This window comes from Drosophila novamexicana, unplaced genomic scaffold (genome assembly GCF_003285875.2).
Source record: "Drosophila novamexicana strain 15010-1031.04,08,12 unplaced genomic scaffold, DnovRS2.1 tig00000308-arrow-arrow-pilon, whole genome shotgun sequence".
In the NCBI taxonomy this organism is placed as follows: Eukaryota; Metazoa; Arthropoda; class Insecta; order Diptera; family Drosophilidae; genus Drosophila; species Drosophila novamexicana.
This window is the reverse complement of record NW_020824799.1, coordinates 1,577,730-1,603,296: the sequence shown is the minus strand read 5'-3', so window position 1 is coordinate 1,603,296 and position 25,567 is coordinate 1,577,730. Positions and strand designations below refer to the sequence as shown.

Here is a 25,567-nt window from a genome sequence, read left to right as displayed (position 1 = left end):
CTTTATCACATTTATTGCAATGCCCTTTGGCATTGACAACGGGCCAGGATCAAAACGCAAGCATAAGACAAAGGCGAGCGGGTGCCAAGGGAAAAAAAGGGAGAAGGAGAAACAGAAAAGGTCAAACAATGACACCGGCGCATGCACAAAAGGAGCAGCAAGCGAGCGCGCGCGCTCAGACAGACACATCTTGAGGTCGTCTTAGAGGTCAACTTTGGACTTACTTAGGCATGTTGCAGCCACATTAACACAGGGGACAGGGATGCGATCTTGAGCTGAAACTGAGCCAAAATGAGTTTTCACTCCAAATAGGGGTTGAGATTTGGACATATGTATGCAGTTTCCTATGCCAACACTCGCTCTCCCTCTCTCTCTCCGAGTTGAGTTAAGTTGAGTTTCTCAGCTTCCCACTTGGGCGATCTGTCTTGTCCGCGCAGCACAGGACATTTCCGGATTGCATTCAATTGTCATGCTGCAACAATTGCGCTTTTTATTCCTGCTATTTGTTTGTCACCTTTTCTTTTGCCAATGGTTATTGGTTTTTTAGATCTTGTTACGTTTTTTGTTTGCTCAACATAAATACAACGATCCATGTCAGGCAGATCCTGGCAACAAGACAAATGGCCAAATTTGCCAGGCAAAGAAACGACTGCTCCCAATATACTCAAACAGCAGCCGTCTCTCGGCTTGGCGCCCATAAAAATTAAATGAAAATTAAGCGTAAACACGAGAATTCTGTCACATAAATCCCCCGGGCCAGATCACCATAGCATCGCCCTGCACCTTGCCAGCAACTATTTTTAGTCCTTGCCGAGGCGACTTGCCGGGAATGGGAGCTGCAGCTGTTTACTCGTTCGCTTCCTTGCATACATCTGCAGTCTGCAGTTGAGTTATGCGCCGCTGAGGCTGCTACTTGATTAACACATGTCCTGTCCTGGCCGGCAGCCAATGTCGCCGCCATGCAGGCGTATCCCCGACACGTAGTTCACCAAGCGTCACAAGAGCTGCAGAGAAGGCGGCGCAGAAGTCGCGCGATATGTTAATGTTTAGTTTGTTGATGCTCTTAACTCATTCATTATGAATTGGAGGTGTTAAGTGTGCCACATGTGTGGCAGCCGCAGGACCAGCACAATCCTTGCAACAACCAAGCGCAGCAGTTGCTCGCTCAAGTTTTTTGCTGGAATTCTTGGGAATTGCTCAAATTAATTTATTTGTGTGAATGGATTCTCGACTTCTTCACAAAGTGAAAGGAGTATATTAGGTTTGTCTGCCTCAATATAACTAAAAATTTGAATATATGCCCGCCTATAGCTAAGTCAGATGAAGATGCTTGATAAATCTATATCTTGATTGATAAGCTCATTTAAAGATATATCGGACGAATTAATATCTTTTATTTAAATTAGGGTATACAAAATTGTGCAAATGTATGTACCAGGCAGAAGAAAGCACTTCCGAACGAAGTATCTAGATAGCCTTGCCCGTCTATTTGTCCGCGTGTCCGTGTGAACTTGCCGATCTTAAAACCTACAAGAGCTAGAGTCTAGAAATTTCGAACATAAGTGCCCGAGTAGTACAAGTACGTTCCAAATTATCGATAGCTTTGTCCGATTCACAGCAATCGATAAAAATCGATATCGATCTTTGGTTTTTAAACATATCTCTAGAGCTTGAAGCACCAAGTTTTTTCATTGTAGCTTCTCGGAAAGTACTTATATAGGGAGAGCATAGCGCTTGGTGCTTTTGCTAGAAAAAGTTTTAGGGTATTGGCTAGTCGGACAGTCCCGAGACCTACTTGTTTTTTTGTTATAATAATAATTTAAGAGTTTGCCTTTCTATTATGCGCAAACAAAAACAACAAATCTTTGTACATATGCAATAACAAATACCTTAGAAAGAAAGTACAGTATTCGAATGTCTTCAATCGGTTTTGCATTATGTATAGCCACGATTTTTTTTATTGGAATCTGAATGAATATTTCTAAATAAATATCAACCGCAAATCTGTTATTTCTCCACCTACCTCTAAGTACTTTTCATGCTCTATAGAGAATGCCACAAGATTATGATCATGAATATGAAAAATCGTCAAAATACAATAAATACAAAAACTGCATAGACTCGAGTATAAAGCATTCAATCAATCATAAGACGCAAATCCTGAAGGAAATCAAACAATGACGCCACGAGCTGGAGGGAGGATCGCGTCGAGCCTGAGGTTCGGGGTTCGGGGTTCGGGGTGAGGCAATGTTGCGCGTGCGCAGCGCACGCTCCCATTAAATGTTTACGCTATTACGCTCACCAAGGAGCAGGCAGCCAGCCAAGGAAATTAAAGGACCCAGGCAGCGACCCCGACCCCGACCCCGACACCGTCTACGATTCGCTTCGGAAACACAGAAATCTTGCGCGCCAATGTCGCGACCCTTGATGGCATTTGGCTGCTGCTGCTGCTGCTGCCCTTAGCACACGCTCAAGATCAAGATCCATAGCCTGAGCCTGGCCCCGACGCCAACCCCGGGTTGAAGTTCAAATGGCTTGCCTTACAAATGATATTCTTATGCCCGTTCCCTTTGGGGATTTGTTTGTGTTTCTGCTGAAGTGACATTTAAATGAGCGCGGGTTTAAGTCAAATCCTGGCACGCCGCCTGCGTTCCCGCTTGCCATCTGTCCAAACTGGAGTTATGAAGTTATGCACTAATTTCTGGTAGTTTTTTGTAATTTCTCAGCCATGAAAATTGCTTGCCCCATCTCTTAAAAGATGTGTTAAAATGTGCGAGCATGTGTGTTCCTTTGGTTCAGATTTAACACTCAGCATAATGCTTAAATGTGTTTCTTATTCCAATCATTAGATAGATACTCTGCTGATATGAATAAATATTACATTAAATTAAGAAAGAGCGACTCTTTTTGGAATGCAGACAATTAAATAGCCTTCTAGACATATACCGATTTCCCCTATATAAGCTATATAACATTTTATTCTGATTTAGTAAGGATTTTTAAATATGGTTATACGAATAATCAAATTCTATCTAAAAATACCTTTTACTTATATATTTATACCTTTAATATTGGTAATCGATCCTATGTCAGCTATATTATATAGTGTACCGATCCGTTTGATTCCGTCATATGTGAGACTAGTTTGAATAGAAATAGACGGGCGGGCATTATACATACGGATCTATACAATTTACGGGCTCGAAAACTTCTCTCTGTAACTCATACACATTTCGTGACAAAATTTACGAGAACTATAATCAAAGAAGCTGTGAAAAAGAAAGACTGACTTTAGACATAGATATTTGTATCTACTAGAAGATTTCCCAGTTAAACCATCTTTCTTTAACCAAGTAAGAAACTTCCCTATCTTTTCCAGTTGAAACTTTTTCATATCTCCCACAAATGACGCAAAATCATGCCAAATATGCCTATGATATAATATGACCTTAAAACCTCTTTAAATTCCAGGAGCATGTGCTTCAGTTCACAATTCGAGCTAAATCTCTGCCCTTAGGTTCTGCTCGTGAGCTACATGCAAGAGCTTAAGTTATGGTTAAGTCCTTGGGGTTTTTAAACATGCCAATAATTTTCTGATAAGTAGAAGGAATTAAAAGGGATCGTGTTCTTAGCTTCCACAAAAAGTATGAATGCATTTTCAAAAAAGTTGCTTTTATTTTTTCGACATATTAACGACTCGACGTCAGCTCAAATTTAACGGCAATTGCACGCTCATAAAAACTAAAGATTATTGATATATCTGAGGATATCGCAACTGCCCCATCGAGAGCGGATTTCAATTTCACGGCCATCCGCTTGCATTTTGATAGAATAGATGGAACTATGTGACGATCGGCCCAATTAGCACAGGACAATCGATGGCTCGCAAAATGAAGAAAGATAAAAAACTTCACTTCAACTAATCCCGTCAGTGTGTGATTGGCGTGCTGCGGCTCAGCCAGGATCTGCTTGGAGATTTCAATCGTCGGTAGTTGCATGAATGGGACTCGAATTCAGATCGCCAACAATATGAAAATGTCACGCTTATCGGTGCAAACACTAACGGGAGTGGGAACAGAGCCGGAGACGGGCAAGGAGACGGGCAAGGAGAACGGGGAATGGAGATCGGGCAGCAGGCCGGCAGTTGGCTTTGGCTTATGTTGTGGTTTTAACTCAAAAGGAAGTCGAGACCGCTGGCTCACCCAGGGGCCCAGTTTGAGTGTCAGTTGCTGCTATCGTCCTTTGCTCTATTTGTTTTTGTAGCCGCCGCCTGCTGCCGGCTGCCCACGCACAACGGGCAGGCAGCGAGCACATGAAACCGGATGAAACATGAAAATAATAACAATATTCGTTCGTATCCTGTGCCAGGATATTGGCGCGCTGTCACATTGAAATCGTATTCTCAGATTTGCGCCGAAATGAGATGCAGGCGTTGCTGCTGCTCTCAGTCCGCCCGGCTCTGGCCGCGTGCCCGTCCATTTAGCAGTGTCATTGTGCTGGCGTCCGTTATTTGAATGACATTTGAATTTGTGCACGGACCTGAACAGCCATTCAGGCTTCATTGTTAGCTCCTGCATGGGCGGCAATTTGTTGCAGGACCCATGGAGGATCTATTCGATCAGCGTTTTATGTGATGAGTTCATTATGCAGTCCGAGCCAAAGTCGCTGCAGATGTTGCTGCATGACCACGCCCATCGCACCATAATTAAAACCTGAGAATTAAGCGGAAGGAGCCACGAATACATTCGACGATCAGCTTATCCTCAAGCTAACTTCATGTTTTCTCTGAGTACCGAATTATAAATATTATCCAGTGCTGCAAAGCTCACAGAAATATCTCAACGGTTTGTTGCGAACCAATTCTTTGCCCTTTGGCTCGGCTCATGAACCACAAATACGAACTAAAGTTTTAATTATTGAATTTGAATTTTATTAAATTGGTTTCTCTTTGTTTTTTCTTTCAAATTTTGAATGAAATAATTCAATTTGTATTTCATAGTTGATTAATATTAATATTTGATTATTTATATTTGACATATAACTAAAATATTTGGATATATGCAATGTTGGATAAAATCAAATTTTTAATGCTTTAGAGCTAGGTTAGCCTGTAAAATCTTATAAAAAATATAATATGGTTCGTTTCGGCTTCTGCTTCGGCTGCTTTTTGGGCAAGATTAAAATAAATTGGAATTTCTGTTTCGAACCGACTTACAATATTTAAAAACTTATTTAATTTTAATTAATTAATTTGAATTTAATGTAAATATTCTCGCAGTTGCATAAACTTGTGAATAGGGCAAAGGACATGCTTGTTGCCTACACTCAAAAATACAATTGATATTATCTTTTTGCAACATATTTGCAAACGAGCCCATCGTAAAAAATCACAAAATCAAAACCACGCCCAGCTCAAGCACCCCTAAAAAAATACAAAGGTTATGATATCTACACCAATTACCATGTCAACCCCCCACAAAAAACACCAAAAAAAAAAAAAAAAAAAAAAAACGAAAAAAAAGTACAACAAAAAACACCCTATTAATAATAAAAAGTGCGCGATAAGTGGCGCTAAAAATCACATTAGGGGTGCTTACGTGACTTCTCGATTACAACATAATTTAAAAAAACGACATGGCAGCGGCAAGGGGCGAGTACAAAGGATCAAACAACGGAAACAAAAAGCGGAAGTCCTTTTTTTTTATGAAGTGCCTTTTTATTGGTGGTTAATTTGAGTGCGCACTCGATATGATGAGGGTAACTCCATGTCGATGAGGATTGAGCATTGAGCATGATGATGCAACAAGTTAGGGGCAGGGGCACGAGCTGTTCGTAAAAAGGAAAAGATCAAGGAAGGGTTCCCATGCGGCTTAGGCTATTTATAAAGATGTGCGACTGGCGGAAGGGTTGCTCGCAGCGCGATTTCTTGATTGCCCAACGTGTTGAAAGGGTGTGTTGTCTCTCTGTTGTTGTTGTTGTTGTTGCATTTGTTGTTGTTGTTGTTGTTGTTGGGCACTTTTTCAAGTTCAATGCCGGGGATCTTGCGGTGCCACGCGCCCAAAGACGCCGACTGATGCCTTGTGTAATCCCCGCGCGTTGATTGGCCCAACATTAAATCTACTTAGGTGCTGTTAGACAATGCGAGGGGCTGTCTAAAAATAAAAACAAATAATTTAAACTCTTTTCGGTTGCACTCGCAGCAGCAGCAGCAGCATATTAATGTTGTTTTTCTTGTGCGCGCCCTTAATATTGAATTTTAGTACCCTTCGATGGCGGCATTAAATCTATTCTCAGGGTTAAAAGGGGGAAAGCGGGAGGTTTCGTGCATGTGAGTGTTTCGTCGACACTTTTAAAAATATAAAACTTTTATGATGTGTTGTTGAAAAAACGAGCAAATGCAGCGTTGAGGGTTGGCTCTACGGCGACAAAAATGGCCGCTTGGTAAATATATGAAAATACTTATAACAATAATATTTCGTTCTGATTATCAGAGATATTTCCAATTTTGTGAAGCAATTGACACTTTTTGAACATATGTACCACGACTGGGACTGGGACTCAGACTGAAAAAAACAAACAAGAAATAAAAGTAACACATAAACCTCTATAATTCTTTACCAAGATAAAGGCAGACGTGTAAAACAATGCATTTTAAATATTTAATTTTAATTATTTATTATCAATAAACAAGTTTTTGTTGTCTTTTTATAACCTGAACCCATTCAAAATGGGTATGAGGGTATATTGAGTTTGTGCGAAATCCAAATGTATGTAACAGGCAGAAGGAAGCTTCTCCGACCCCATAAAGTATATATATTCTTGATCAGCATCAATAGCCGAGTCGATCTAGCCATGTCCGTCTGTCCGTCCGTCCGTCCGTCCGTATGTATGAACGCAAGGATCTCAGAACCTATAAGAGCTAGAGACTGAAATTTTAGATGTAGATGCTCCTAGTTCCCGCTCAGATCGAGTTTGTTTCCGATAATCGATAACTTACTCCGTTATCAAGCAATCGATAAAAATCGATATCGATATCCTGTTTTTTTAGACAATTTTGGTAAATAATAAGAGCTAGAGTTACCAAACTTGACATATAGCCTCTAAAATAGAATATATATATGCATTTGATGTTGGAAGAGGAGGGTTCAGGGTATTCCCTAGTCGGGAGCTCCCGACTTGAACCTCTTACTTGTTTGTTGTGCAGCCGAAATATACAAATATCGACTAAAACAAAATTGTTTTTCATTATTGTGTTTAATAGTTAAAAAATATTTTAATTACTGGAAATGATTGTAATTAAATCTTGCCGAATATAAAGTGATTAGTTTTCACAAATTCCTTACAAAATTAAATGTCTTATATTTAACAAATTCTTGCGGAAATGTATGTCTGTCGGAATTAAGTTTTTAAGTTTTTTTTTCTTGAAGTTTCTAGCTGACATTTATAGGCAATTCCGCATGAGCCCAAGCTCTTGAAATAAACCCTTTTTTTCAAAATAGAAGGTATTAAATCATACAAAATATGCAAAAATTTGCCTGCTAACTCACTTTCCAGCTTATCCTAAAGATTTCTCTGCTTGAGAGTGACTTTAGTTAAAGTAACTACGCAATTCGTATGACTAATTAATCTTGATTCTCTGCCGCAACGCCCTTTTATCCAATTCAATGCAGCTGTTTCGGTTGACAGCATTTGGCAACAAGAAGCCACCACCGAAAATGTTTGTGATTTTTACAAAATGTCGAAAAATAGAAAAATGTAGAGAAAAAAGGGGTTAAAATGCCTCAAAATAACACCTTATTGGAAGGGTACGCAAAATGTTCGGATGAAAGGCAAACAAAATGATTTCGTTGCGCTGCGCTGATATGGCAAAAATAAATGCCACATGGAAATGTGGCAATGGCAATGTGGCAAGCCGAGCTGTTGCCCCCTTTCGACCGGCCACAATTCAATCGAATTAGTGACCAGCTGGAAAATGTGCTGAGGCTCAGACAATTGAATGGATGCAAAGCAAAATATGTGCAGCATAATGGATGCACTTCACATAGAACAAATATGCGTGCCGGCGACATTTCTGATGGATGTGGTCGGCGGTCGGAGTTGGAATAGCACCTGGCTGGCGAGAGTAAAGGCTTGATTTCACTGCTGAAAGCGAAGGAGGAGGGGCTGCACGTACTCCGACTCCGGGCCACGTACTTTCGCTATCCAGTAACCCAAAACCCACATCCGCCCATCAAATGCCTAACGTCTTGATATGTGAGTTGCAGTGACAAGCCAGGCCAGGATTTGTGGGTCCTGTGAGGAGACAGTATCATTTAACACCTGTAAGTTGTGCTCGGCCCGATAATGATAGCTCGACAGGGCATATCCAATTGCTCACATTACAGAACTCCAGCTGACATTTGCACTTCTGGGCGCACAAAGACCAATAAGTCGATTTTGGGACCAGGCCGAAGACTGCAGATACCGCATCTATTCAGACACATGTTGCTCAAGCAAAAAGTATCTGTTACTGAAAGATACAAAAAACAACAGCAACTACCTGTTTTTTATTCACATGCCAAACAAAAAAAGAGAAGGAAAAAACTAGCACAAAAAATATCGATCTATTCGGCATTCTGCATTCGGCATTGTCAAATGGTTTCTATGGATTTTGCAACCCTCCCCGAGGGGTGGTTTCCCTTACCCACCCTATTTGCGGCATTTGCAGTTTTTGAGCACATTTCGAACCATTTTTTGACTGCGTTTTGGGTTGCTTTTTGGGTACTTTTTTGCTGGGTTTGCGTTTGTTTTTTTTTTTTTTTTTTCATTCTATATTTTTATTGGTCGTAATCGTGTTTTTTATGTGCAAAGCGTGAAACTGTTCGCTTTTGATTGTGCAATAGGCGTTTTTTGACTTTGCGGCTTGAGCTGCAAACAATTTGATTGGTTATTCAGGGACTGCCGAGGGGGATGAGGTATACGAAAAAACGGAAGTACATAGGTAAAGTTAAAGCTGGAATACTAAAATAATAATGTAAATGTAAATAGGTGCACATGTCAGATCTTAAAGCATTCTTCTTGCTGTTCTGGGACTGTCAACGGGTATGAGGTTTATGAAGACAACGGAAGTAAATAAACAAAATTAAAGTTGCTTGATTTAGTAGAATACAGGAATAGGCAGATATACTTCCTGTTCTTCGGGGTCTGTCTACGGGGATGAGGTATACAAAAAAACGAAATCGCATACAAATATCCAGATATATTGTAGATATTGCAACAAAAATCCCTAAATGAATGTTGAGATACATGCTTTTTAAATAAGTCCTTCAACTTTCTATGTATTCTTCTTAGTGCTGACTTCGACCATGGATGCTCTCTCCCAGGCATCTACGATTACTGTGTTGACACGCCGACATCTGCGTCGCCGGCCTAGCGCAAATAGTATCTAAGGAAAGGCTGCAAAAAAAATACACATCTATATACATATCTATATATTTGTAGAAAAAGAGAATCGAACTCAATCGAGTAACCCACACAAATTTTTATTGTTTGTGCGCGGCAAATGTAGCGAACTGTCCAAACGAAGGAAGCCAACGGCTGTCCCAGTCCGCAGGACTCGCCACTGGCCGGCTGGCTGGCTGGCTGGCCGGCCGTCCAGTGCAAACAGTTGAGGAGGACAACGCCACAGCGGGCCGAGCAGGACGCGTGTGCAACCCCCACAAGCGCACAGCACACACAGATACACACATATGCACACACGCACAGACTGAGGCACACGCTGCCGTCGTTTATTTCAACTTCCTTTTTCTCTATAACGGATGCTGGACATTATCGATGGCACAGCCAGTCAACAACAACAACAACAACAACAACAACAACAACAACAATGCGATTTTTTTTGTTGTTTCCATGCCGCATGCATACGCACATATATATATATATATTTGTATATGTATATATGCCTATGTATATTTTTAACCATTGTTATTTTTCGTTAACTAAAGTGCCATCAGGGGCAGATGTTTTTTCTATCTCTCAAACTGTTCATCATGTAGGCGATTCTTCCTTTCTATTCCACTTATACCAAAAAAAAAAAGAAGAAAAGATACATATATACATTCGGAGCATTCCAATTTACATGCAAAGTGTGGACATTGTGGAACTATAAACAGTTTTTTTTTTTCGCCAGCCTCATTGGTTTAATGGGTATCTCTGAGTGGTGCTACCCCTTAGCATATATTATGCACATATTTATCATGCATGCACATTATTTTGCACCCGCCTGCGTTTTGTGCACAGTTTTGCATATTTAACATCAAATGTGTTGCAATTAGTTTTGGCTTTGCACTTGAATTGATTTCGAATTTGGTATTTGAATGGCCCAGGACACAGGACATGGAGGTAGATCGGCTTGTACTACAATGCAGAAACTTTTTGCACCCTCGAAATTGGATTTAAGCGACTGAAAAAGTAAGTCTAAGGATTTTAGCTTATTATCTACGTATACATATTTGCATATCTCGTCTGCGCATGCAACGCATGTAAAAAACACTTTTTTTTTGCAGTCGAGACAGTTTTAGCTCTGTTTTTTGCATTTGAATAACTAAATATGATATGGACTCTTCTCTTTGCCGCAGGATCTGGATATATCAGAAAATATACTACTACTGGCTAAGCTAAAATGGCTAAGCCTCAATCCTCATCGAATCGAAAAAGAGTCAAATTTCTACAAAGAGCGACTCTGCTTTGGATGACAGGAGGTCCATAATCAGTGTACAGAGACCCTAGGCTCCCCTGGATCCCATCAGGGCCCAGTTACCCGTAAGTCCCCAATACCAAGAACCACGCCCAACCGCCTCCTTCACTCAGGTCGGCAGCGAATAAAACAATCCGTAGAAAAATGGAATTAAATGATATTTTCTAATAATCATGATGATTTATTTAATAGTCTGCCTAAAAAATATGCCTTTGTGATGAACATAACTTAGCTCATGCCAAAACACTCACCTGGCTGCCGTGTGGTCAGCGAGAGCGTAGCTTGTTAACAGCGACTACTTAAGGATTCGTTCCACCTACCGCATAAGGAATGATCGACGGACCTTGGTCAGCTGTTGGACTGGGGACTAGGGACTGGTTGAAGGTAGCATGGAATGTTGTTGGCGAAGCGAGCGCAATTCCACTGAAAATTGTTTACAGAAATAAATTATCGGCTATTCAGCAAATCCTTCGGTGTGTGTGAGTCACGATTGGGATATTATTGTTAGGTGCCGATAGCCAGGGCATGCTCAAAGGATCGGGGCCAGACCATAATTGGCTACAGATGCTGGTCGATGGCAATTTTGTAATGTTAATGCGTAAACCTGAACAATTTTGTGTGCGTCTCGTGTCGTCGTTGGCAATGTGGGCGCCGTCTCTGCAAAATGGCAATCAACAGCTCATCGGCAGCGGCTGTTTGATAAGGGCTCGCGGCCGAAGGACTCAAAGGACTCACATAACTCGCAGCACTCGCAGCGTGTGTTGCCCATGATCCATGGTCCAGCCGCAGTTATAAATGGTGAGTGTATCGCTTGCATTTAACGGCACCCTTGCGTGTGTTAATCAACTAAACACCCACACAACATGTACACACACACACCGAACCTTCTACCCCGACCTGCTTCTTCCCGCCAACCACTAACCCCTGCGCAGCCAGTTTTGGCATAGTGAAAAACCTTGTAACACTTTTTGGCCCAACTTCGAGCTCCCTTGTATTATTTTGGAATTGTTAGTTGGCTTATTTTTAGCTGTTCGGCGTCAGACTCGTCTAAAAATGGCTACCCACGCCCAGTCCGGGCAACAACCCAGCCCAACCCCAACCCCAATCCCAATCCCAGTCCCAACCGACTCAACCGACTATATTCAATATGGCGTGTGCTCCGTGGATTTTTTTGTTGCCTTTATTGCTGCTGTTGTTAGTTCCGGGGGTGGTTCTGCTGTAAATACCTAGTTTATGTTCGGCCCTGTGGGAGATTTTCTTTTTTCGTGGCATTAATAATACTTTCATGTTTACCATTGTGTGCTGGCTGCGGTTCTTATGTAGATTGTAGGATAAGCCAGACGAAATATGAAGGGCCACAACAAAATGTATGCATTCAATTGAAAATTGGGAGCCGGGGCAAGTGCGGAGACTTTAATGCCGAATTTCAGTAATTACGTCTTTAAATCTCGAAGCTCATGCTTAGTTAAGACAAAGCTTAATGTTTTAAATATTTTAAGTAAGGTTACTAAAAATCCTTCTTCGGAGTGAGTTTTAGGATTCATCATAACTGGCTTAACAAGGAACCTTCTTGTTCAACAACTTAAACTAGTACAACTTTTTCTACAGATAATTCTAATAATTAGTAAAAAACAAAAATATGTTGTTGTTTATATCAAACAATCTGAGAGATTGATTGGATGAGTCCTTCGCAATCTACTCCCCATTTGGACTCCTCCAATTCTAAGTATCTTCTGGCAAGTTGATTGGGATGATTCCCAAGCCGCGTGATATAATTTGCAGCCTGTATGATTATTATATCCCAGACTTTGCCTAGATCTTTCCTAATCGGAAATTCGTAGCAAGACCCTGATCTTTACAAGACGGTATCTGGCAGCAATTCCGTACAATGTGAGCTCGAACCACATTTGCAAAAGTTAATTCCTTCCTATATATTCCGATATATTATATAATATTATAGAACGATTAGTTTAGTTAGAATGCTTGACCAGGAGAGATTCTATTTTTTCAGCTTTTTGAGGATATTTTATTGAATAAGATCGTGTAGAGAAACGAAAAAATTGCAAGTATTTTAATCGACTTCCTAAATGCTAGGGGACTTTGCAATCATGCCGTCAGCCGACGAATGAAGCTGGATTCAAGCTGAAGAAAAGTTCTCTTTAGATGATGAATCTTTGAGAAACAATAATGCGTTGTGGATTGACAAGACTCTTCAAAAAAAATCTTATAAATATATTCTTTACTAAAAATATACGCTATCTTAAAAAGATCATTGAGATGCGAAGCAAAAGATTTATACTTAATAGATGCCAACTAATTAAAAATTCAACAAATTGCAGTATTGAAACCTTATAGCTGACATTAAAGGATTTCATTAGGATTTCACGTTAATTAATTAGTATAAAAAAGTGTACCCGGCGCGTTTTCGTCTAGTCGAAAGAACCTGGAATACAAAACCTTTCTTTAAGTCAAAGAAAAATCGCAGAAGAATTTTCATAGCAAAAGGTGCAAAATGAGCAACAGCTGCCAGTCGAGGGAGCAAGAACTCGAATGGAAACCGGAAAAATGGCGCATGCGCAACATCAGAAACCAAAATTACACCTTTCAAATGGTCAGTCGGTCAACTACTGCTTATTTGAGAGACCGTAGGATGTCCTAAGTGACCCCGGCTAGTTTCGCTTAACGGAGATGCCTTTTGTGTTGAGAGTTTGTTGTCTGTGAGCTGAACAAAGGTCGCAGGGATGCAACAATACCACAAGCCGAGATAAGAGCTGGCAAACACGACCAGAGCGAGGATCGCCGTGCAGCACAATGTGGCTAGGGTCCTGGGCGAAAGATAAACATCTTTGAACTGGCTTGCGACTGCCACAAGCCAAGGCTGTAGGTCCATTGGGTTATAAGTCCATCCAAGTGCGCTCAAATGGACAAGAATCTGGCACTGGCCGACTAAAGGGATATGCAAAATCTTATTTAAGATTAGATCTATGGATTTTGACTAAGTCTCGGTAGGAGGACCACCATAAAATATTTACATCAGTTTCCGAACAGCATTTCATTTCATTCCCATCCACTCATAAATATCAATTATGGCTTTGGGTGCACAAGTTAAAAGAGGAAAAACGGAAAATTAAAAATATTGTAAAATGCTTAATGAACGAATATTCAAACTATGTCGCCTCTGCCGCACGCTCAAATAATATACAACCAATCAGAAGCCGGCTGGGCATACTATTTATAGAAGGCCCAAAAATGCGTCGAGGGATCTCAAAGGAAAAACACGAATTTCCACTCGGAGAGCACGCGACATTTGTGTGAAAAGCGTGCTCGGCGCCTGCGCGCAGCTCCGAGTGAACTCCCCGAAGCGATCCTCTCGATCGACGCAAGATCCCTTCCTGCTGTGTCATGGGCAAGGCGTTGCCCAAAACGCGTGCTCATGAGTTTTTCATTATTATACAATTGCCCCTCCCCCCCTTCCCTTTAATATGCGTGTTTTCACGCAAAACATTCAAACGATGATGGATCAAGGGAATTTCTAAGACGATCCTCGGCATGTTTATTTTTCCGTTTGGGCCAATTTGCTTGGGTCGCCCGCACAGTTTTTTCACTTAATGCGCGGCCATTTAGCACATGATGGAGCAGTTTTTCAATTAACAATTGCAGCACATTGTGTGGTTCTTGTGTAGGCGAAATTATCATAAATCATTTCCCGAATAGAGCGCTGACATCTGGCACCGATCAGAGAGAGCGGGAGAGAGAGAAACTCTAGGGAATCAGGAAACTAGTCGGATCATTTCTTTACATCATATATTGTTTTCTTTTTTTTTTGTTTCATTTTATTACATATTACATAAAAACATTTGGGAAACTTTTTTTTGTCTACTTTAATATACAAGTGTTGCTTGAAAACAAGTTTCTTCACACTGGGCTAGCATTAAGTCTCAAGTTCAATTTGACTTTGGTTTACATTTCACAACTAGAAGCTAAGTAAACTATAATTTTGATCCATTTGCTCAGTTGGCAATTAATATTTTGTAAATATTCGTTTATACAATACTTATGACTAATTGTTTTGTAATTTGTATTATTATTAAATTTAAAAAATGTTGTGGGCTTTTACATTTATTTGAGGATTCATTATAAAATCTCTAGATTTGTACTTCTTTTTGATCGATATCAAAAATATTGTCATTATGCCGAACGAGTTTCAGAAATAAGGCAAACAGAAAATAAATCGAAATTATTTGATTAAAGTTCATTTATTCACTCGATATCGAAGCTCAACTTAAAACTGAAATTAGGCTAACAAAATACTGAAATATTTAAAAGAAAATAGTATTCGCATGTTGTTGTTTTTTGTTTTTTTTGTTTTTTTTTTTTTTTGTTTTATATTAAAAACTAAACATTTATTTTGACTTTGGACTCTTTGCTGGCTAGGCTTACAAATTATTTTAAGTTAATATCGACTTAAAGTAAGAATTTTTTAAACCTTTTTCAGGGTTTTTGTTCGGTTAGCGACGCTTTTGTGCGTTCCCATTCGCTGGTTGCTAAAAGATACAGAAAAGGAAAAAGCAAGCTGATAGAAAGTAGGGATAGTTTCTACATAGAGCTACAGTTAGAGTTAGACACGGATCTATTGGCTGGGTCTAGAGTTAGGCTTATGTCTAGAGTTAGTTGGTAGCGTTTTTTGTGCGTTTTTGGCTTATGTACAATTCTCGACAACAAAATCAAACTTAAACTAAGAGTATTTACAATTCTGGACAACGATATATGTTAATAATAATATAAAAATAATATCTAATAACAAATTTGGGGGCCACCGCCGTCACTTAGGAGTGCGCATTGCGGGCCATGTGCACGAAGAGGCCGACGGGTCCGTCGCACTTCTCGCCGCACATGTTGCACTTGAAGACATCGTCGCAGCTGTGGTAGCCCATATGGATGGTGTACAGCACGGCGTCCTTGAAGTAAATATCACAATACTTGCACTCGTAGATCGCCGGCGCGCTGCTGCTTGTCGTCGTTGAGGACGAGGATGAGCTGGACACGGTGCCAGAGGTGGCAACGGTGGCAGCCGCAGTCGGATTGCTGGTGCTGCTGCTGGCATTCGAGCTGTTGCCGGAACTGGAGGCCGTGGAGCTGGCGCTGATGTTCACCTGTGGCACACGGCCTGTTTCCATGGACTCATCCGCCGAGCTGGCGCCCGAGCAGGGATCATCCGCCAGCTGCTTGTTGGCGCTGCTGCCGGCAATGGGCGACGAGGCAGTGGGCAGCACACTAGCCGGCAGCTTGAGCTGTTGTTCCGGCGATGACATGGCGGCCGATTTCAGCTGCAGCAACGTGTCCAGCTTGAGAACACGACCCTTGCGTCGGGAGGCGCTGCTGCTGCTTATCAACGGCGTGTCCTCGTCCTTGAGCTTCAGGTTGATGGCCATGTGATTGCTGTGCGGCAAATGTTGCTGCTGCTGCTGCTGCTGCGGCTCCTCCTTGACGGGCGTGCCCTGTGAGAGATCCATGGCCGAGTCCACGGACTTGCGCTCAAAGTCATCTTCATGCTCCTCCTCCTCCTCATCCTCCTCGTTTTCGCTGTGAGCTGGCAATTGCTGCTGCTGCTGCTGTTGTTGCTGCTGCTGCTGTTGCTGGTGATGTTGCTGCTGTTGCTGTTGTTGCTGTTGCTGCAGCTGGTCACGCATGCGCGGCGACAACTGGGCAAGAACTGCCGCCTGCTGCTGGGCAGCGAGCATTTGCAGATTGAGATTCCAGTAGGGAAAGAAGGCCATGTTGCGGTTCTGTTGCAGCAGGCTGGCCAACGGCGGCAGCAGGGCGCTGGACAGGCTTGGCGCCTGCTCCACGCTGGCAACACTCTTGGCCGGCGATGGCGGGGAAACGGGCGCCACAGCTGCTGGTGCTGCTGCTGCTGCGGGTGCTCCGGCTGCTGCTGCTGCTGGCATGGGAAATCCTTGGAGTGCTGCTGATAGCTGCGATGTTGCGACTGGCTGCTGTTGATGCTGGGCGCCAACAGTGGATGCGTTGCTGCGCTTGCTGGTGGAGCTGCAGCTGGAGCCGCTGCCGGAGAATGACTTGCTCTTGGGTCCACGCCGCGTGCCATAGACATCGATGACCAGCGAGGGATTGGGCGTGCCATCCTCGTCCAGCACCATGCCGGGCTTGTGGCCATATTTGCGCAGATGCAGCTTGAAGCTGTGGCAGTATTTGGTGGCATAATCGCAGTCGGCGCAGCGATACTGATAGACGGAGCTGTGCGACTTGCGATGCGAGTTCAACATGGACTTGTTGACGCAGGTGTAGCTGCACTTGTCGCACTGGAAGGGCTTTTGGTTCTTGTGCTTGCGTATGTGGTACTCGAGATGGTGCTTGAACTCGGTGACAAACGGACACTTGGCGCACTGCAGTATCTTGTCGGGCTTCATGTGGGTGCGTGTGTGTGCCCAGAAGTCCACCTTGGTGATTGCCACGACGCCGCACGTCTTGCACTTGTAGTTCTTCATCTTGCCGTGCGAATTGTATATGGGCATGCGTATGTTGCTGTCATCGTCCTCGGACTCGGCCATGTACTTCATGTCCTCGCTCGAGTTCGACATGAGATCGTGCTCCTTCTCTGGCTCCGCGCTCGACTGCTGCGACTTGGCCGGCGATTTCGGCGGCGTCACATCCATTGGCGGCGTCAGCGCCTGCAGCTTGTCGCCGGTCTGTATTGCCGCTGCCACCGCAGTTGGCGCTGCTGTCGGCGTTGGCTGCGGGCTGGGGCGCATGTTGCCGCCGTAATAGTGCTGCATGGGATTGGGCAGACCCGGCGGCGTCAGCGGATTGAAGCCGCCCAGTGCCAGGTGATGATGCTGCTGCTGCTGCTGATGCTGCGCTGCCTGAAAGTGTTGCTGGTACTGCTGCTGCTGCAACAGTTGCTGCTGCAGCGTGGCATCAAAGTGCTGCAGGCTGTTCTGATCGTTGTTGCTTGGCGACGGCGTCATCGCAGCCGCGCACAGTGTATCCATGGGCTGCTGCTGCTGCTGTTGCTGCTGTTGCTTGAGGTACTGCTCCAGCTGAGTGCTGGGCGGATTGGGCGACGGCAGCGGGGATTGTCGCGGACTGCTCGCGCCGCTGTTGCTGTTGCTGTGATTATCGTGATGCTGCTGGACATGATGATGATGATGATGCGACATGGGCTCCTGCTTGATGTTGGCCGCAAACATGCTGCTGTACCAGACATTGTGCTGCTCATAGCTGGGCGCCGCTGTGCTCGTCTCCCAGTTCGGCATGTTGCTGCTGGTGTGTGTTAAGGCTGTAATTGTTGAGAAAAAAGAGAGAGAAGACGGTTGCGATTGTAAGTTGAATGTTTGCTCAATGCGCCTGCGTCGAGTTTTTTATGCTTTTTGCCTCATTTTTTGTTGCTTTTTCGTTCTATTTTTATTTTTGCCACCCCTAAGCGTGCCACCCCATCCCAGTAGCAGAGAGGGGTGGCCAGCTTGAGTGAGTTTCGCTTTGGACAAAATGGCTGGCGTGGGTTGGGCAGGGAGTACGGGCTATCCTTGTTTACTGGATCTCACCTAGCGCTGTTCCGTCAAATGTATTCCAATTCCAATAATTGTGTGCTGCGAGTGTTTCTCGAGTGGATGCTGTGCGTCTGCTCGGTGGATAAACAAACGTGTGACTGACTGGCGAATTGCAAATGGTTGTGGCTTATATATGGGCCAGGTAGACGTTGCACGCGTCAAGGGATTAGATGTGCAAAAGGTGACCGAAAGTCAGGTATCGGGTCGCGGAGTCGCGAGTCGCTAGTCGCGCGCGCTCAGCCCAGCTCCTTGATCCATTCAAACTGGATTAGAGCAACAACGAGCAGAACAACAAAAAGAATCAAATAAAAATTACGCGCATTGGATTTGGATGATCCGGGACCACGAAGCTTAAGCTATGCAGATTAGAACACAACGCAAACACGCCGAGTTTTCCCCTCGCAAAACGGACTCGCAGTGGATTAAAGTTAATCAGCGAGCAGCCAGAAGCGAATATGGTTTTGGTTCAGAAGGCGCAGCCTGCGACATTCCCATATTTCGCGTTTAATAATAAAAAGCAAAAGGATTTAACTTAATTGTCGACACTACATGGAAGTGTGAGCGAGACAGCCGCATGCCTAGCTCTATCCACATAGATAGATTTACCTTGCGAACCATCCACAGCTGAAGAACTTGTCACAACAGTTGATTATCCCGAATATTGCAGTGCGATTTGTTATCACTCGAAGCGCATAAATTAGCTTAATTTATTGTTTTTATAAATATATTTCAATGCGCTGTGTGCGCTGCAGTTGGAAAAAGCGATCATAGAACGCAAATAGATAGAAATAGAAAATTTCACAAAACAAAAAATGTGCACTATGCTATTATATAGGTTAAGGGTATTCCCCTCAAAGCTACTAACGGTATTCCCCTTTAAAATGTAATTTTTTTAGAGTAAAAAAAAAACTTCTAAAATATTAGCATATGCAGTCTAGAAGGGAAAAATAATTGTTTCCACAAAAATATTGACAGAAAAACACCTTTTACTAAAAATTTATAAATTATTTAAAATAAAATCCAGAAGGGTTAAACACTTTAAAAAATGAACAAGATCTAAAAATGTCGTATGCAGAAATCCATTTTTGCTAAATTTCAATTTCATTTTATGTACTCAAACTTTTTATAGAAATATCTAATCTTTTATAAATTTGTTATTCAAGAACCAAGTTGAATTCTGTGTGTTCCACGAATTAATTGTATATATATATATATATATATATATATATATATACTATATACCTGTACAAAACTGTTGCATACATATTTCCTAGCTGCTGCTGTACTTTTTGAAGTGCCTTGTTAAGAGTTCTCCGCTTACTGCATTTTTTTTTCTGCCTTCACTTTGATTTGCGTAGTTTTCAAATGTATCCATTAATTTTTCTATATTTTTTTTTTTCGTTTTTCCTATTGCAATTTCAGTGCAGTTGCCGCATTTTTGGCCAATTGTTTGTGCTTTTAAGTAAATATTATTAAAAACGCAAAACGTCAGCAACAGTCGGGAATGGGATTGGGCACGTCGGAGAGGGGGTTGGGGTTTGGGGGCGGGGGGTTTGGGTTGGAGGTAAGGCGACGACTGGTAGCAGAAAATATTCGCAATACTTATGCATAATTGATGGTACAGGAAATTTTTGGCGCTGCAAAAGTTTTCTAACAAAACAACAACAACAAGAAGAACAAGAAGAAGAGCAACAATAAAAGTTGCTCGTTGCAGAATGTGCTTAGCATATTTATTTAATTTAGCTAGTGATATTTTTAAGAACCCAAATTAATTGGCTTGTCAGTGCAACAACAAAGAGAGCGAAAAGCTTGCGGGTTGTCTACTTTTTTGCACACCCAACAGCAGCTAGAAGAAAAGCAACAACAATAACAAAGGCAACAACTAAAGGCCAAGTGTAAAATGAATATTACGCCAGCCAACATAGGCCAGGATGAGGAACGGGCGGCAGGAGGCGCCTTCTGGCCAGCAAGAAAGGGGTTCGGGTCGAGAAACGAGTGCGAATGCAACGCAACCGAAACTGCAAAGTAAACTAAACATGTGCTAGTCGTTTGCACCACCCTCCACCCCCTACTACCCCCACCACCGCCGTATACCCCGCACACAGGCCACAACCACAGCTGCCACCGCCCCCTTGTAAAAATAAAACGGCAAAAATGGAAAATTCAGACGCAGAAAATGCGCCACAAAAAATGTTTTTGTTGTAAAATTGCAACGGCATCAGAGAGGCTGGCAGGGGTGGGTAAAAGGGGGGTGGGGAGGGTGTGGCTGCGGAAAGGGGAGCTGCACATATGTGGATGAATGTGCATTATAAAAAAAATTATTTATATTTAGTTGTTGAAAACGTTTTTTTTTGTTTTGTTTTTTTTTGTTTATTTTTTTTTTTTGTGTATTGTTTTTTTTATAGATCGCGCGTGTTTTGGGCCAACAATTGCATGGAATTCTTCGATTGGAATTGTGTTTTCAATGCCAAAAACAAATTCAAAGCATTAAAAGTATCCTTAAACAGCTGACAATCATTTGGGCAACAGTTGCCAAAAGAATTGAACGGTTAAAAAGGAAAGAACAACAAAAATAATTGCATTTCTGTGATTATTTCGAAATGCACTTTTGACAGTCGCAAGCGAGATAGACATAAAAAATTGCAGCGTTGACTTTGAATTATAGTCGGGTGTCTAAAATTAAATATTAAAAAAAAAAAATGAAAAAAAGAAAAGCAGAAACAAATCAAAAGAAATTGCTAAAAAGCCAGAGGACGGCGAGAAAGAAAGGCGGGCAAAAAATACAACATGCAGTCGGACATGTAAACAAATAAAATTAGCTGCCAGGCAACGAGCGAGGGGGGGGAGGGGGGGGGGAGCGAGCAGCTTGTTAAACTGAGGGCAGAGGCGGCGCACGCCGGGGCTAGCTGTGGGGCAGCGGGGCGGCGGGGCGGCGGGGTCTGGCAAACTGCACGGGCAAAAAACAAGTTCGCCAGATCGGCTAAAAGCCAGACAGATTTTGAAATATTGTTTTAGAATTTTTGCTCTTGCATTTTTAGCAAATGATATGCATGAGTGTGTGTGCATATGCATGTGTGTGTGTGTGTGTGTGTGTTTGTCTGTTTGTCTTTAAGGTTAGACACAAAAAGAAGCACTCGATAAGAACAACAGAGCGGGGCGGGGGAAAGAATAGAATGGATGGGTGATTCCGATACTGTGAAAGCCAACGTAATATAGAAAATTCGAAAACTGAAGAAAAACAAATAAAAAATCAAGTAGCAAAATAAGTAAAAATTGGGCAAATGTATCTTCAGCAAGGCAGCTGAGAGTACTTTGGCATTAGATATTTTTAGAATCTAAAACTAGAAAATATTTAAATATAATTGAGATCTATTAAGCAAAAATATGGTCCTATAACAAATAGCCCAGAAATGCAAAGCCAAAACTAAGCTGACTACTGGCCACAGTATTTGTTTATTTTCGGACTTTATACCAAATACTGTTATACAATGGATCTATAATTGTTTTTATTATTTTGCCCAAAATATACCCTAACGTTTTTCAGCACCCACCGCAAACTATTAAATCGCGATTTATGTTTATCGGCATGCCTCAACATTTTGCTATTTGCGCTGTTCCACCGAAATTTGGATCAAAACGTTCGCTTGTTGTTTTGTTTTGTTTGTTTATGCGCTGCTGTGAGCCCCACAAATATGGAGTGCACTTTCCTCTAACTGTTAATCTATTGCTATTACTTTTTATTTCCCCAACATGCTGAAGGTTAAATGCACCATAAAGCTGTTGTTGAATAAAGTGATAAGTGTACGTACCTGAAGCGACTCTGAGCAAATCTCAAAAAGTTTTGTTCCGAAACGGGAAACGGGAATCGGGAACAGGAGCGGCAGCTGCTGCAATGAAAGCTCTCGCGCTCTCTACACTTGACCGCGGCACCGTTAAATTAAACAAAACTGTGCGATAAACGTGCGTGCGAAACTAAAAACGCGCACACACACTCGAGCACTCGTACACGTACACGCACACGCACACGTATTCGTAGGTGTGTTGGTGTGTGGTGGCTGCTCCTTTTTGGTCGTTTTTATCAATTTTTGTTGCCTTTGCTTTTTAGCTTTTTTGTGCGGAGTTCGCGCATGTGCAAAAAAACTCTTTTTGAAGACTGCTTAATAATTTGTAAATCGTTTTCTAATGTTTAATACTTTTTTGTAGCTGGATTTAACACATTCACTGGCAGTTTGTTTGTTATGTAGTTTTTTAATGTGTGTGTGTGTGTGTGTGTGTATGTGTGTTTTTTGTTTTTTTTTGTTAGAGCTACTGTGTTTTTGGTTTCGCTTTCGTTTTGCTTGTAGAACTCGTCGTCCTTTCTGAGATTGCTGATGACTGCTCCTGAACGACGTTCGGCTTATGCGAGGCACTGAGCACGACTGACACGAATTCGTGCTCAACTAACACTAGTCATAGCTGAAAAATCTCCGCATAGTGCAGAGCTCTGGTCCAAAATCAACTCAAATGCCAACCCAAAGAAACAAATGTCAAAAATGCATGAACAAAAGCAAAAACACAAAAATACTCACGCACACATTCACACGCAAACGCACGCACAGCAGCCGAGCCGAGAGCCAGAGAGCAGAATATGCTCATTTCGCACAGTTACAACGTCAAAAACATTGCACTCAAAACGACTGCTTGCTGTAACTGACTCAAAAGCAATGAGTGGAATGCACCCCATCCCCAAAAATCGGCGCGCAGTGACTGGTCGCTGCCTCCCCAAGCTCTTTCGCTCACTCTATTTCACACTCACCCACTCCCTCTCTCTTTGTTTCTTCATAGAGCACATACTCTTCGTCCTGGTGTGTGCGTCTAATATGCATCCTTTGGCTACGCGCTGCATTTGCTGCACTTCGCAATTGCAGCTGTCGTTATTTTTTTTTTTTTTTTGCCAAAATTTGCTTCATTATTGATTATTGATTTTTGGTCCAGTTTGTCTGCCTTTGGCATCTGCCCACTGGCGGCTCCATGGAGTCCTTCGCTTGGTTGTGTTGGGGCGTGGTAGGCTGCTGCATTCGGCAATTATTTTCTGTGCTGCAACTTAAAGCTCGACATTTGGGGCAATGCTTGAATTGCACAGGACAATTTTGATAGAAAGTAACATGGAATAATGAAACATGACGAAGAGATTGATGCAATGTTTTGTTTGTAATGTTTGCTTTGCGTTACAAATGACATGTTTATGCAAACAGATAATTTGCTATCATTGAGGTTATGATTGAATGCATATTAAGAGACAACAACTATTTGATGTATATACTTTTTAGCTAGAGTTTTAAGCCGAACCGGAATTCCAATACTATATACAAGCAGAACCTTATGCCGGAATAATTAGATAAAGAAACCACAGAACTTAAAAAAGATACTAAAGTTTAAAAAACTTTTAATTTATAGGTAAATCAATGAGTGATATTTCCAGTATTCCGGATAAGCAAAATTAATCAAATCAGTTGAGTTGTTTTATTTGAAATTTTGAGGAAACGTAAGTCAAGATTGGAACCAAAGCCTTGCTAATTAAACTAACTTTGTAAAAAAGATTTAGTTAAATATGATAAAAAACCAAAAACAGTTAATAATAATTAAGAAATTAATTTTTTTTATGTTTACTTTTCTTCTGTAACGTGTAATTCATATAAATTGCATAAAGATTCTATGAAATACTTGATTAACATTTGGCAAATTCGCATTAGAAGATACATTTTGCTAAACACGCCTATTTTTTAAATGTAATGAACATTTTAATATTTGTGGTTTAATATTTGACAAGGACAAAATCAGTTGCACAAAATGTATTTATTTTAAGTTACAAGATAAGATTGAAATTTATTTTTGAATGACATAAGACACAAAGTAATCTTTTTGCAAATGAATAAAAAAAAACTTTATTTATGGATACATAATCAGATTTCATGTATAATATCCTTAATAATATGCTTATATTTTAATTATTATATTTTTAGGATAATGCAAAAAGCGTTTTGGCCAAATGTATTTTTTGTTGTAATAATTCCTTGCTTTTATTGCATAATGATTTTAGCTAAATTTTAATGAACATAAACAAGCAAAACGCAAAACGCAAAGGCAAATATTTGCAAAACAAACGATGGCCCAAAAACGCAAACAAAACTCCGACAATATGCAAATACACGCAAAGGACACACGCTGCGAAGCTGGCAGAACAGGTAGCCGGACAGGAGCCAGAGCCAGAGGCGGAGCCGGAGCCGGAGCAATGCAGGCAGACGCGCATCATTGACGTCGTCAACCGGATTAGAAGAAGTGCAACCGGACTTTGCAGCGGATTTGCGAGCACTGAAGAAAGGATTAAAGAGACGACTGACTACCTGGCCGTGGGCGGACTTGAGATGGCGTTCATTAATCCCGCATCCGCGAACAAACCGCCGACGCAGCCGCGGCTGCCGGGAAACTAGAGCAGTAGCAGGGCAACAGAGCCAGAGCCAGAGATTTAAAAGTGATTTAAATGTTGGCTAGGCGACTGTATAATCCAACATTACGCAGCATGCGGCAGGATCAAGGATCAGCGACTCTGATCCTGATCCAGTGTTGATCATGTGATTAGCGCTGCTTAAGGCGGGCGCGGGCGTGCATGGAGCCGCCCAAGTTATGTAAAGTTGTCGCAAAGCCAAAACAAATGTTCCTTAAGCCGCGCAGCCGCTGCCCGCTGCCCGCTGGCTCAAATCCACCGGTCCGCCAGTTCGCAAGTCCGCACATGTCCAGTCGCGTCACGCTTGACCTTTTAATTGATAATCGTGATAACAACTGTCATCTAATTTGCCCAGAGTACAGAGCTCAAGTGCTCTATGGAAATGATATGCTGGCTTTGCATCAGCCTTTGTTCGGGCAATGTCAACAGAGATCCTCGAGATCTAGAGTCCTTAGCCTTAGTCCTTGTTGTGAACGGCACGCTTTGTTCTCCGGTGGTGTTTTTCGAGATCAAGATCTCTCATATGCAAATGCGAATCTTGTGGTTGACCGAATTTCAATTGATGAGCCCATATCCAAATCCGCACCCCAAAACATTTTTCAATCTCAATTAGTTTTGTTTGTATTTGGCGCACTTTTCTGCTGACCTCTCTCCCTGAGATATCACCTTGAGTTTTTAAGCTGATTTCATGCTAAGGATGATGTGGCATTTTCTTTGGGTTTTCTTTCGAGTGTGCGTGTATGTGGTTTTTCTTGCTCTCTCTCTCTTTGATCTTAATTA

General features: G+C 42.0%; 1 protein-coding gene across 1 annotated transcript; it reads right to left on the bottom strand.

The window, feature by feature from the left end:
- Positions 1 to 15,158: 15,158 nt before the first annotated feature.
- On the bottom strand, positions 15,159 to 23,081 carry LOC115759532 (protein hunchback). The gene is made up of 3 exons (XM_030700482.1): positions 22,872 to 23,081; positions 22,113 to 22,801; positions 15,159 to 18,032 (listed from the first exon to the last, which is right to left on the bottom strand). Exon 3 carries the CDS (start codon positions 18,007 to 18,009, stop codon positions 15,562 to 15,564), a length of 2,448 nt encoding a protein of 815 aa, XP_030556342.1. The 5' UTR covers positions 18,010 to 18,032; positions 22,113 to 22,801; positions 22,872 to 23,081; the 3' UTR covers positions 15,159 to 15,561.
- Positions 23,082 to 25,567: the final 2,486 nt, after the last annotated feature.

Excerpts from the sequence above, each read along its gene's own strand:
- LOC115759532 (XM_030700482.1), bottom strand. The coding sequence starts at position 18,009 with ATGCCGAACTGGGAGACGAGCACAGCGGCGCCCAGCTATGAGCAGCAC.